Source organism: Emydura macquarii, unplaced genomic scaffold (genome assembly GCF_026122565.2).
Source record: "Emydura macquarii macquarii isolate MOO-44397 ecotype Brisbane River unplaced genomic scaffold, CSIRO-AGI_Emac_v2 contig_3390, whole genome shotgun sequence".
Lineage (NCBI taxonomy): Eukaryota > Metazoa > Chordata > Testudines > Chelidae > Emydura > Emydura macquarii.
The window spans coordinates 8,526,306-8,540,900 of NW_027133527.1; the positions used below are offsets into that span (position 1 = coordinate 8,526,306).

General features: G+C 47.3%; 1 protein-coding gene across 3 annotated transcripts in view; it reads left to right on the plus strand.

The window, feature by feature from the left end:
• The first annotated feature begins 5,790 nt into the window (after positions 1-5,790).
• Positions 5,791-14,595, plus strand: part of PDPK1 (3-phosphoinositide dependent protein kinase 1) — an 87,965-nt gene continuing 79,160 nt past the window's right edge. The window contains exon 1 of one of the 3 annotated variants that reach the window (XM_067534093.1): positions 5,791-6,322. Coding sequence is in view for 1 of the 3 variants with exons in the window: in XM_067534091.1 (XP_067390192.1) it covers positions 6,649-6,672 (24 nt within the window). In the remaining 2 variants the exon portion in view is untranslated. Of the gene's footprint in view, positions 6,323-6,544; positions 6,673-7,581; positions 8,316-14,595 lie in introns of those variants that run through there. The other 2 variants (XM_067534091.1, XM_067534092.1) reach the window with 2 other exon arrangements.

Genomic DNA, 14,595 nt, shown 5'->3' on the forward strand with positions numbered 1-14,595 from the left:
ATCTTAGCCTCGGACCACCTTGCCACAGAGTACATAAGCCAAAAGGGATACTTCTCAATGGTGTTGCAGGCCCTTGTGGATCACAGGGGACACTTCACCGACATCACTGGGAGGTGGTCTGGAAAAGTGCATGACGCACACATCTTTAGGAACTCAGGTCTGTTAAAAAAGATGCAGATGGGCACTTTCTTCCCTGACCAAAAAATAAATATTGGCAATGTTGAAATGCCAATAGTGATCCTGCCTACCCCTTGCTCTCCTGGCTAATGAAGCCCTACACGGGGCACCTGGACAGCGAGAAGGAGCAATTTAATAATAGGCTCCGCAAGTGCAGAATGGTGGTGGAATGTGCATTTGGACATTTAAAGACATGCTGGTGAAGTCTACTCACTAGGTTAGACCTCAGTAAAAAAAAAAAACATCCCAGTAGTTATCTCTGCCTGCTGTATGCTGCATAATGTCTGTGAGACAAAGGTGGAGAAGTTTCCATTAGGTTGGGTTGTGGAGGCAGAAAGGCTCTCCGTAAATTTTGAGCAGCCAGATGCCCCTGCAACGCTGAGAGCCAATCGCAGAGTGCTGCGCCTCAGGGAAGCATTGAAAAAACACTTTTGCAACGAGATGCAACAGCAATGTGTGTTGCTTATCTGTGCTGTGCTTTCACTTCACCTCCCCTACCGATCCCCCACCGAGCCAGTTCCCCCCATTTCCCCTCATGCACCATTCCAGTCCCCCCCTTCCCTTCTGACCAATAAATAAACAGTAATGAAATGTGAACCAGTATGGTTCCCCCCAACCTTCCCCTTCCCCCTCTGATCCATTCCTCACCCCCCACACACATTTCCCTCCCTTTATTCCCGTTTTATCAATAAATAAAGAGTAATGAATTGTAAAGCAGTACCTTCTTTATTGCTGATCCTTCACAGAGGGGAGATATGGAAGAAAATGGAATGTTCCGCATGCATTTTGTGGGGCCAAGGATAGAGAGCCCATTTCGACTGTGCACACACAAAAGAATCACACTTAGGACATAAGAATCCCATGCACAGCTACATACTGAGAACCAAGTGGCTGGGCAGCAGTTCTGCAGAAAAGGACTTGGGGGTACAGTGGACAAGAAGCTGGATATAAGTCAGCAGTGTGCCCTGGTTGCCAAAAAGGCTAATGGCAGATTGGGCTGCATTAGTAGGAGCATTGCCAGCAGATCAAGGGAAGTGATTATTCCCCTCTATTTGGCATTGGTGAGGCTGCATTTGGAGTATTGTGTCCAGTTTTGGGCCCCCCACGACAGGAAGGATGTGGACAAGTTAGAGAGAGTGCAGCGGAGGGCAACCAAAATGATTAGGGGGCTGGAGCACATGACTTATGAGAGGCTGAGGGAACTAGGCTTGTTTAGTTTGCAGAAGAAAAGAGTGAGGAGGGATTTGATAGTGGCCTTCAACTACCTGAAGGGAGGTTCCAGGGAGGATGGAGTTAGGCTGTTCTCAGTGGTGGCAGTTGACAGAATAAGTAGGAATGGCCTCAAGTTGCAGTGGAGGAGATCAAGGTTAGATATTAGGCAAAACATTTTCACTAGGAGGGTGGTGAAGCACTGGAATGGGTTTCCTAGGGAGGTGGTAGAATCTCCATCCTTAGCGGTTTTTAAGGCCTGGCTTGACAAAGCCCTGGCTGGGATGATTTACTTGGGGTTGGTCCTGCTTTGAGCAGGGGGTTGGACTAGATACCTCCTGAGGTCCCTTCCATCCCAAATCTTTTATGATTCTATGACCTGTACAGTCCTCCACAGCACCAACATTAAGTCTGACATCATAGCAATAGCCAGAGAAACCATGTGAGTCTCCAGCAGTATCTTCAACTCAAAGAATGAATTTGCAGTGAGTTTCATATCTGAGCTGGGGTGAGTTTTACGGACTGAGGTCGTTTTTATTTGGAATTGCATGCTGATGGTGTATGAAACGTGTGACACAGCCATTCTGTGCTGCACTCTGTTCTTAGGACGTTCTTTGTTTTTTGGTAAAGGAAGCAGGGCTCCCAACAGGCTTGCATTATAAGGGATGTCCCTTATTCAAATAAAAAAGGCCTGTCTTGTACTAAACCAATACAGGATGCCTTTATGACATATTTCAACCTGGTAACTAGTGTCACAATGCCACTCAAATTTGGCTCAGGCACCCCTGTGTCATTCTAGACGCTCCAACTCATCCCTTGGTGTCCATGCAGAACCTAAACAGGACTCACAGCAGTTGTCTGGCTCAGCACCTGAAGCCCGGAGTTTTCTGCAGTGGCCAAACCTGGAGAGAGGAAAGCCCTAAGAAAGATCGGAGATGAGAAAGGACTCGATCCCAGAGGTTCAAGTCAAGACTTGGGGGAGCAGAGTATGTCCTGTGTTTTTGAAATCCAGTGTTGGCAACCCTAACCCCAGGTTATCTTGTCAGTGTCTCTCTCTATGATACAGCAGCAAAATGCAGAATGTAGCTGTCACACCTTGCATAGTACTTGCATCAGCTCTCTCACACTAAGTAAAGTTGTGCCTGACCCATATTTGGACATGGACATACAAATTGGGGGAGTGATAAATAATGAAGAGGACAGGTCACCGATACAGATTAAGCAAATTTAGTGGGTCTTTTTTGGTGGTCATCTCTTGAGGAAGCAGGACCCTAAGATGGACAACCCCCAGGGTCAATGGGGAGAGACCTATGCACCAGGTCAGCCTGATTGATAGGGTGCACAGGCCAGTGAGGGAGCCAGCAGGGCCCCCCCCCCTCCTTGTGAGCTGGAGCTGCCTGCCTATGCCTGAGCAGAGAGCTGGGCTGAGCTAAGGACAAAGCAGCTGGTGGCTGGGAGGCTGCATGGAGTAGCCGGGCCAGGGAGCTGAGCTGAGCAGACCCACAGCAGCAGAACCAGAGAAACCAGTCCAAGGAGCTGAGCTGAGCAGAGCAGAGTTGTGGCTCGGGCTGGTGCCATCTGGAGCTGGGTGTGGGATCCAGAGACGCCCAGGGAGCTCACCTGAGCTGACCCACAGCAGCTGAACCAGTGGGGCCCGAGGAGCATCCCAGAGAGCCGGGTTGACCAGAGCTGAGCCACACTGAAGCAGAGTGGAGCTGCGGCTGGAGCCGTCTGGAGCTGGGTGCAGTGATCAGCTGGGGGGAGCAAGGGGGACCCTGGGCAGGACCCAGCGCAGGGAGACATCACCAGCCAAGAAGCCTTGCAGGTCAGACTCGGAGGGGGATTGTGACCCCAACAGGGTGGGTGGCCCTGTCCCCTAGAGCCTGGGGGCATGTGGCCACTGTCAGAGCAAGTGTCTGACTCTTTCGGTCCCTGCAGCACAGCCAGGGACTGGGCAAGAGTCCTGCGACGTGTGAGAAACAGACTAGGAACAGCCCTTACACCCCACAGATACTGTGTGTGGTTCCCCTGTGCCAGGGGGCAGCGTTAGGTGTTTTCCTTTAACCTTTCTCCTCTTTTCTTATTTTGTCATTTGATTTTTGACTGCTGTTTGTTTAATAAATTGTCTTGCTTTGCACTGTATGCAATCATTAGTGGGTCAGGGAAGCGCCCAGTGCAGTTAGAACCCAGAGTGGGGACACCCTAGCCCCTGCCCTAAGTGACCACAAGATTGGGTTGAGCCTCCAGGAATCCTGGGCCCAACCTTGTCGGGGTTACAGGGACTCTGCCTCACAGGAGAGTGGGAGGGGAACCTGCGAGGTCAGGCAGGCCTCTGGGTAAAGGGAGTGGGATCAAGGACTCAGATCCTCTTGCTAACCAATTCCACCGGGGTAGTATTTGAGCCAGGAAAGTTCCCCAGAATAGCAAGCCCATTGCCCCACTTATACCTAGTAGTTAGAGATCAATTTAAGCCTTTAAGCATGAATTCTGTATATTATTGTTATTCATATAAATGTCCAAATCCTTTTTGAATCTTGCTAAGTATTTGGCCTCAGCAATATCCTATGACAATGATTTCCATAAATTTAACTGCATGCTGAGGGAAAAATATTTCCATTTATTGGTTTTGAATTTGCCACCTTTTAATTTAATTGACTGTCACCTTGGTCTTATGTTATGAGAGAGGTAGAACAGAAGTTCCCAACATACCTTCTCCTTGCCATTCATTATGTTATATACTTTTATTGTGTTCCTCCTTATCCTTATTCATCTGCTTTCTAAAACAACATTAATCTTTTCAGTCTCTCTTCATAGGAGAGATTTTCCAGGTGTTTGATCATTCTCATGGCCTTGCTCTGAATCCCCTTTAATTCTCCTCTCTATTATTAAAGTGCTCGTTCAATATTACAGGACTCAGTACTGTGCTGAGGGATAGCCGGTGGTTAAAGATAGCTTTATTCCATTTTTGCAGCTCCCTAATTTTGGAGCTGGCTGGAGGCTTGTTTGGCTGCTTGTTATTGACAGTTCTAATTTAGCTCTGGCTGTCCATGGTCCCAAGAAGTTGCTGGAAATAATGAGTCTGTACAGCAGTTATAGCAATGCCATCTTTCCCCTGGTCATGCCAGAGGTTGCAAATAAGGTGGTGAAGAGATTGTGAACCAGTTCTGTATCTGTGGATTTCACAGCTCCAGGGGAGTTACCAGCTAGCTTTGTGGCCCTTTTCCTCATTACAGGCACAAGAGCCTGTAACACACAAAAGACAAAGCAAGAAAACCAGCGGGACTCTGAATGGACACAGTTCTAGAGGACCTCCTGGCATGTGAGGGTTGGCACAGCCCCAATGCACACTGGGCACAGCTCCCAAGGAGCGTGCAGTGCACGAGGGTTGGTACAACTCCCCAGTAGCACCCGCTGCACGAGGGTTGGCAGAGCCCCAGTGCACGCTGGGCACAGCCCCCCAGGAGCACCTGCTGCACGAGGGTTGGCACAACCACCCAGGAGCACCCGCTGCACGAGGGTTAGCACGTCCCAGTGCACGCTGGGCACAGCCCCCAGGAGCACCCGCTGCACGAGGGTTGGCGCATCCCAGTGCACAGCCCCCAGGAACACCCGCTGCACGAGGGTTGGCGCTGCCTGCTGCACGCTGGGCACAGCCCCCAGGAGCAGCCGCTGCACGAGGGTTGGCGCATCCCAGTGCACGCTGGGCACAGCCCCCAGGAACACCCGCTGCACGAGGGTTGGCGCATCCCAGTGCACGCTGGGCACAGCCCCCAGGAACACCCGCTGCACGAGGGTTGGCGCTGCCTGCTGCACGCTGGGCACAGCCCCCAGGAGCAGCCGCTGCACGAGGGTTGGCGCATCCCAGTGCACGCTGGGCACAGCCCCCAGGAACACCCGCTGCACGAGGGTTGGCGCTGCCTGCTGCACGCTGGGCACAGCCCCCAGGAACACCCGCTGCACGAGGGTTGGCGCATCCCAGTGCACAGCCCCCAGGAACACCCGCTGCACGAGGGTTGGCGCTGCCCCGCTGCATGCTGGGCACAACCCCCCCAGGAGCACCCGCTGCACGAGGGTTGGCGCATCCCAGTGCACGCTGGGCACAGCCCCCAGGAACACCCGCTGCACGAGGGTTGGCGCATCCCAGTGCACGCTGGGCACAGCCCCCAGGAACACCCGCTGCACGAGGGTTGGCGCTGCCTGCTGCACGCTGGGCACAGCCCCCAGGAACACCCGCTGCACGAGGGTTGGCGCATCCCAGTGCACGCTGGGCACAACCCCCCCAGGAGCAGCCGCTGCACGAGGGTTGGCGTATCCCAGTGCACGCTGGGCACAGCCCCCCAGGAGCACCCGCTGCACGAGGGTTGGCGTATCCCAGTGCACGCTGGGCACAGCCCCCAGGAACACCCGCTGCACGAGGGTTGGCGTATCCCAGTGCACGCTGGGCACAGCCCCCCAGGAGCACCCGCTGCACGAGGGTTGGCGCTGCCTGCTGCACGCTGGGCGGGGCCCCTAGCGGGTGCGGATTGGCCCGGCGGTGCGCGCTGGGCACAGCCCCGAGGAGCGCCCGGCGCTGCACGCGGGGCAGGCAGGCTGCGCGAGTCCCGGGCTCGGGGGGGGAGGAGGTCCGTGCTACGTGTGGGCCAGGTGCATTGTGGGTGGGGCTGGTCCTGCGGGACAGGTGCGCGCCCCGCCGCGCCGCGCCGATCTCGGCCGGCCTGGCTGGGGAGGTAGCGCAGTGCACCCTGGGTAGAGCGGCTGGGTCGGGCTGAGGAGCCAATAGGTGTGCGACTGCACGACAGCGGGCCGCTTCCCAGCATCCTTCACTGGCCGGCAGCCAACCCGGAAGTGAGTGTGAGCAGGGCTGGCCCGCAGCCCAGCCCAGCCCGCCCAGGGCCGGGATAGTCCGAGTCCGAGTCCGAGCGGACCGTGACGGCAGGTGAGGGCAGCGTGTGGCGTCGCCGGTACTACTGAGCATGCGCAGAGCCGTGCGGTCACGTCCATTCGCTGCATGGAGCTGAGTCTGGCGAGGAGTAGATTCTGACACTGCACCTGGGCCTGCCCGTGAGTAGCAGGCGGCTGAGCCAATGGGAGTGTGGGGGCGCGGAAGTCCCGCCCTCACCATAGGAGGCGGGGGCATTGTTGTGGGTGACGTCACGGGCGGAGGATGAGGGTGCCCCATTGGCTCGGGCTCCGCTGCCGTGAGCTGGCCTCTTAAAGGGCGACTCGAGCGGTCAGCGGAGGCCGGGCCGGCCGGGCGGGCCCATGGCCAGCACCAGCAGCTACCTCGTGAGTACGGGCCGGGCCCAGGGCCGGAGCTGGGCGGGCTCTTTGCGCGGGGGGCTGTAACGGCCGCGGCGGCCCGTGGGTGCCCTCTGAGGGAGGGGCTAGGCCTCCGCGTCAGGGCCCGCGGGCCCGGCCGGCCCCAGGCCGCGAGGCGCGGGCGGCCCTTCCCGAGCTGCGCTGAACCGCCCGGAAGGCGCCGCCAAGTTCTTCCGCGGGCTGGCTGCGATGGGCGCCGCACGGCAACCCCTAGGCGGACCCCGCCCGGTCCGGGACGGGCCTTTGTGCGACCCGCCCCATTGGAAGTGGGGCCCGGGCACTCTGGGCGCGGTGCGCTCTGCGGGACGCCACCCCCCCCCCCGGTTGGGACTGGGCCGGGGGCTCTGTGGGACCTCTCGGCCTGGGCGGGTGGGGTCTGGGCGCAAAGGGGTCTGCGGGAGCCCGCCCCTCCCCCCCCCGACCAGGACCAGGCAGGAAATAAGGGCAGCGGATTCTGCTGGACCTCCCCCTTGTTGGGACCAGTGGTCTGGGTGCGATGAGCTCTGTGGGAACCCCCCCCGGTCAGGGCCTGTGGTGGGGGGGGCACTACATGTATAAAATACCTGTAATAACAGCCTTCAACTGCTGCATAGTTCGTGTACAGTGAAGTGCTTTGCCTTTCGCTGTACAGAATGAAGCTGGTTAAGATGATCACTAGGTTAGGAAACTAACATTTTCTCTTTATGCTAGAGAAGCTGAAAAGCTCATCTTATATGAATTGTGACTTATGGAGTGTACAACATGCCCACAAATTGAACTTTTTCTCCATGCTTTTAATTCTGATACCGAAAGGAAAACAACTGCTTCTTGGTGCTTGTATTTTGGAGAAGCAGAGACTAAACAATGCTGTTGAAAGTACACGTCTAGTTTCATTATACTCAGGGGTTGAGATTGTTTTTAATGCAGTCTTCTACTGAAAGGGCACTAGCATGCTTTTGTCCTGAGAGGGACCATCTGCTATTTTATAACGTGTTTCTTTTTGCCTTAATACCAATTGTCTGAACTCAAGTCATAGGCAGTGGCAGTGAGGGAGAGGGTCCTCAGAGGCAACTACTAAAATAAGCCTTTTGGATATAGCTGCTGACTAACTTTCTGATTGTGAGCACTGACTGATGGAAGGGAGGTAGCTGACTGAACTGTTTCTTATAGTCTGCATTTGTGGGATATGTAGTCTAGCAAACTTCAAGTTTATTATAGGGCAGTTTCTCAGATTTAATAACTGTCAACATTTATAGCCGTCCATGGAACTAAGTCCCAATGGTACTGATGTGTATTACCCCGTGTGCCTTTACACTTCTGATGTGCCTGTGTCCATGAGCTCTACTTCCCTTTCTTGACTGCTGCAGAGCTTCACTCCTTGATGTCTCTCCTGTAGAACTCTATTCTCATTATTGCTTCCACTGCTTGGCTGTTACTCAGAAGGACCCTCTGATTAGGGGTGATGGCATAACCCCATTCCACAACATATCCTCCACTCTATCTACCTGCTTCTGTACTACATTCAGCTTTTAGGTTTTATACATAGTGACTTTTATACATTTTTTTCAGCCCACTGGGAGGTCATGGGGCATGTGCAGGGATATGAGGAAATGGGGCGTCAGCTGAGCAGGGTGACGTAACTCAAGTTTTATTTTTCCCCCGACTATCCCCACATGGTATCGCCTCACCTCCGCATTTCCCTTCCACTCCATAGTGGTTCCCCAGCACAACTCATCTCTGAACCACAGATGGTTTGTCAGTGTAGCTCTTCCTTGGGCCCCTCTCCGCTGAAGCCATGCTTTCACTTACATCCCTGTCCCCCATCCATGCTCAATCTCCTATCTTTAGCAGTCTCACTGAAGCAGTCCTGTTGACCATCCTCACTGAGGATTATGTGCAGAGCAAGGCTAATGAATTGGGATAAAACCAGTCAGTGTTCATTTTCACTGAAAATTAAATTTCTAACACACACAACCCCTCCCCTCCCCCCCCCCCCCCCGCAAGTCCAGTTTTATTTATTTTGTAATTGCTTCTTAGAGAATCAACTGACATTAAGAGAAGCCTGATGGATCTGTGAATATCTGCAAGCTAAATTTAGTGTAACTCAGGTTATGCCAAATAAGGGAAAGTAACAGTTTTAATTTTAAGTTCAAAAGTGTTCTGCATGTGAGATGTTATCAAAGTTTGTGAGAGAGAAGTGTGGCATTTGTGGGAAGGATGGTTGTTTAGCTATAGGAACCTAAAGAAATGTGAGAAAAATGGGACTTTTTTCCCCCTCTACAAAAGAGAGTAATTTGTTTTGGAAACAACCCCCTTCTCTTTCTTTCTTCTTCCCCCCCCCCCCCCCCAAAAAAAAATAAAAAAAATTGTCCTCTGAAGAGTTATAGTACTGAATTTGGAGTCTGAATTCAGTTATTTAAGATGTGAAAGTTATTTTAGTCCTGCTTTAGGTACAAATCTCAATACAACCTTAACTGTAGTCACTGATAAATAAATGGGATCTCTATTAATAATCAGTAATTTGTAGCTGAAAGACTCTTCTGTTGCACAAGTGTGATTTTTGTAAAAGCATGTTTGTTTTTAAAAAAAAAAAAAAAAAAAAAAAAATAATAATTAGGAGTTTGCAGTCTGTTACCATCCCGTGGTGGTAACTGGTAGTCATCTGATTTAAGAGCTCCCAACTATGCTTGTAGCTATTTCCATTGGTTTGCACTGACTCATATTCTAGGCTTCAGAGCATTGTTTGGGGTTGTTGGATGGGTGGTTGTGTTGATTTTTGTCTGTGGAGGTTGTGTTGGCAGATTTGTATAGATAGCAGCTGGGCACAGGTGTGTGGCTGTTGGGCCAAGTAACCCACAGTCTGTGGTTGTCTGGGGGATATTGCAATGAAACTGGTTCATGCAGATGAGTTGTAGAGAGTAAGGGTGGTGATCTGTGATTTAGTACTCCTAGCATGGGTTGTATGGATAGCTCTATGCCACACACATGTAACTAGTAAAGTCAGAATATCCTGAAAACTCAAAAATTGGATAATAACAGACCATCAATCCATTGATTCAACATGCTGATATTCTGAACAGTGAGCCCTCAACCATGCTTGTAGCTGTTTCCATCGCCTCACACCGACTTGACAGATATAATTGGCTTTAGAGTGACACACACGACAATCCTGGAATCTCATTATATGGATTGCCCCTCCCCACCCTACATAAACTGGGTTAATTTTGTGTTAAACTATGCTGGCAAAAGCATTTTCATGTCTATATCATCTGCATTAGAAGTGTTTGTTGTTCTAGCTATACAGGCAAATCTTCTCTAGTGTAGAATAGGTTATAGTACTCTTACATTATACTTGTAACTTTTGTATGTACAAATCTTTCAGTCTTTTGTTTTGTTTTCATGTTGATAGTGTCTCTTTAAAATCCCCGGCACTTGATTTATCAGTAGACCGCTCTGTCTGTATCACTGACACATAGGCTCTCAACTTCTTGATTGGTAAAAAGATTAAGAGAAAACTGATCCCAAACCAGGCTGGAGTTGAAAGGTGGAGTAAAACCATGCAAACCTGGAATGTTAAAAAGTGTTCAAGGGCAAATAAATAGATTAATATGGCTAAGTACATACATGTGTTAGAAATAACTGGTCTAGAGAACAGTGGTGCAGACAACAGTTTGGGTATGATAGCTTTCAAACGTAATGCATCCACAGCATGGTACCATTTTATTTATTTTTTTTTTTATAAAAGCAAGTCCAGTTCTTGAGTGGACAGATTTCTTGTAAGAGGGGGGAATAACACATTTTCACACAGTTTTTGTAACTCTGACTGGATCACTATGCTTGTTCCTCTCTCCACTCTTAACCTGTGTAAGAGACATAGTCTCCAAAGGAAGTAAACAAAAATAGAGGCTACAGAAGTATAGATATTAGGGGAGAGTACAGCTTGGCAGATGTTAGCTATGTCTAAATAAATAATGGTAGTACCCTCTTTATTAAACCCACTGAAGGTAATCAGAGGTTTTAAATGTCTGTTTTTTCACATTAATAACTCAGAACTTTCCTGGAAGACTCTATGGAGGACTGTAGAACTCAGCTTTTTGAAAGCAGAAAAACTATGCAAATGAGATCTGATATAAATGTAAAGTGATTGTTTTTATATACAGACTGTTTAACAAAACTTGTTTAACACACACACTTGGAATAAAAGCCCTCTGTTAAGGAGTTTATCTACAGGTGTTCTCCATAAAGTACTGGAATAAAACCAGGGAAGTTAAGCTTTGGTATTTCTGATATATTTGAAAGTTGAAAAACAGGAAACACTTTTTGAGGTGGGAAACTTTTTTAAACTAATTTATACCTAAAAAGCAAAACCAGCCCAACCAATTTTGTTTACCTTCACATTCTCCTTTAGATATCTTTTAAAAAAGTAAGCATACCTGAAGACATTATTGAGGCCCAATTGTTGGATGTGTGTAAAAGGACTGGATAAAATAGCTAATGGCGTAATGTAAAGAAACTTTGAAGCTTGTGTTAGAATCCCATTTCAGCCTTAGTGACTGACAAATGCCATAAGCAATAAATGGTTTTGGTGGGTGATGTTGTGCTGAGAGTTGCAGCCTAGTTAAAAGACAAATATACTTGTTTAACAGTTTTCAAATATTCTTTAGGGGAGGCATTGCAAGGATTAACTTGCTTATCACATTCTTTGCAAAAGATTTTATTAAATTTGGTATTCAGATTCTAAGTAATTGTTAAAAGAATATAACTGACAGATCTAAACTATAGCTGTCACCAGTTATTTTGGTTCTTTTCTTGTCTGGGTTGGACTGGATCAGTTTATAAAAGAGCCAGATGACCCAGTGTGAAAGAAATGTTAGTGACTTATTTGCATATATAGAGAATTGGGTTAGAGGCTGAATACAGGTGTTTGGAGATTCCTGTGGCTTTCTGCTTCACATCAGTTTGAGGTTTATTAAACAATAAAACAAGCCCTTCAGATGTTGGCTCTGGACCCTGAAGGTGCTGGAAACTGAAGTTCTTTGCTTAGTAATAGAAGAGGTTAGAGCAGTGGTTCTTAACCTTTCCAAACTACTGTACCCCTGAAGCCTGAGTCCCACCCCCACGGGGCTGAGGCATGTAACTTAGTTTCATGGCGCCCCTGTGGCTCCAGGCAATTGCCTTTCTTGCCACCCCCAATACCAGCTCTGCACTTGCGACCCCTCTAAACCCCCAGGTTAAGAAACACTGGGTTAGAGGGTAAGTAGTTTGTATGCATATTCCTACAAGTTCCCTCATTAGCATAAATCATTACCTGAATTTGGAGCTGGAATTCTAGAAATGAACAGAAAATAGCATAGCTATCTGTAATGTGGTTCGGTTCAGAAATATGCAGTTGCCCTATATGTTTTGGATTTCATGACTTAAATGTTGTATTCTAGATAAAGAACTAAGTTAATTTTGGTAGGAACAAAACATCAGTCTCGTAGGTAAAGGACCTGTAGCAGAGGTATTCTCTAGACTTCCTTAAATTCCTCATGCAAAGTCAGCAATGACCCAATTGTTAGGAATGAGAAATTTTTTATTACTCACTTAACTTATAGGTAAATACTGATAGATGTCATTTAAAAATGATAGCAACATTTGATTATTAAGGAGGCACTCGTGGCTCCATAGTTAAAGTTGAGTGAGTTTTTTGCACTTAAAACAGTTTGTTTATTGGTTTATATGTGAAAAATATAGCGCATCTCCAACATATCATCATGAATGTCGTCATGAGTTTATGGAGAATTTACTACCCTATTAATTAAATGAAGTTAAAATTAATTTTTAAATGGGTCCCTTAAGAAATTTTAGTGTTGCGTGTCTTTTTTGTGCTTTTTCTCAGTTCAGGCATTATTTATCTGTGCAGAAATTGGCAGAGATGGTGGATCTGGAGTATGAGATGGTGGAATGGTTAGGTATTTAAAACTAATGATTATTGGTAATCTCTCCTTTTCTAAGGTTAAACGCCAAAGAAATCAAAACATGTTAAGGTACAGAAATACACAGTTGAGGCATCCTGATAACTAACTGCTCTGCCATGAGGAAAAAAAATTAAAAAAAAATTCTAACCTCTTTAAAAATCAATTTCTTCTAATCTGATACCACAAGTGTTGTTGTTACTACTACTACTAACTATATGGATATTGCATGGCATCACTGCAAGCTTAACTCTGAATTTCCTGTTTTTATAATGCTTGTTTTTTGAAATAATTACTATATCTTGTGATGTGTTTTACCCTACAGTACTGATATGTACTCTCAGCCTTAACTTCACGTTAACATAGTTTTTATCTAGTAATGGTATTGAGGGTGTGAATATGATGGGCAGACTGTACAAAAATACTCGGTGAGCTATATGGATGCTGAAAGATTTAGAGAGAAACTAAAATAAAATGAAGATCCAATTTATAATTAAAACAGTGATGGTGAATGAATTTCATTTAAGTGTTTATTACCTTTGCTTTCCACCATCTTTCTACAAAGCTCCCAGTTAATTTAATAAGAGCAGAGTCTTTTGGAAGTGTCTGCTTCAGATTTCTTCTTTTCACTGATATGCCTAATCTTCAGGGTTAAATTCTAAGGTTGTGTCTTCACTGTCACTTATGTCACTCAGGGATGTGAATAAGCCACCAACCTAAGTGCCGGTGTTGACAATGCTATGCCAGTGGGAGACTAAATTCACATCTGAAAAAGACTGCTTTGAAAGAATGTTGTTTTGCTGCCTACCAGCTGGATCCTTGATAGATGTTTTAACCATCAGTTTTTGAGCCCTTTACTATACAGTCAGATGGCAACTGTATGATTTGACCTTCCCTTTTAAGAAAAGTCCTAGTTTGTCAATCTGTACTACTCAATATATCAGTTCAGATATTATATCCTCTCCTAAAGCTATAAATGCTGGCAAGGTGTCCTTCATTAGGGCCTTTTGTCTTTGGAATTTGTTCCCTATTCATCTGAAATGACCAGAGTTTGTGAACTTTAGGACATGATGTGAGGCTCATTTTCACCCACCCCCGCTTTTAGGGATGGGGAGATTTGTGAGGGGTCTATGAGATTGGAACATTGCGTTTTTAAAATTTTGCAACTACCAGCATGCTTTGTATCTGTTCAAATGTATAATCATATTTTTGAGTATCAGGAGTGCCCAGGGCCTGGAAGCGGTGATTTATTTATTTTTATTTTTACGTAAAAGTATAAACCTAAATAAAGCATTGCTGCAGTTTTAGCTTAACCTCTCATGGTTTTGTGGTATTTCTCCTATTTAGGCTTGCTCATAATCCCAGGACTTCCAGTTCTGTGGTTAATGACATCAAATGGAAGAGAAGAATAGAGAAATGGGTCTTATATAGGTAGAAGTTTGACTAACTGAGTTGTTTGAGTCTACTCCCTAATGGGAATGCAAGTGTCAACACATCAATATTAAACATCTTAAACTAATTAAACTGGTTAACTGATAGATCTTTAGGACCTTGTAAATGGAGAATCATCATCATCCAAAGGGGATGTTTTTAGTGGGCTTCCACAGAGGGGATCTGTTCTTGGCTATTCAAGGTGCTCAGCACTCTTCCAATGCTGTTCTGTAGTGTTAATGCAATGTACTTTGCCTTCTGTAAGGCATTTGACTTGGTATCGCACAACACTTTGATTAAATAAACTAAAACGATACAACATTAACATGGCATACAGTCTCAAAATGTAATTGTAAATGGAGAATTTTCATCAGGTGGGTATGTAGCTAAGATAGGTTCTTGGCCCCACACTCTTGAACAGTTTTATCAATGACCTAGAAGAAAACAGAAAATCATCACAGATAAAGTTTGCAAATTGCCCAAAGATTTGGTGAATAATGAAGAGGACACGTTGCTGACACAG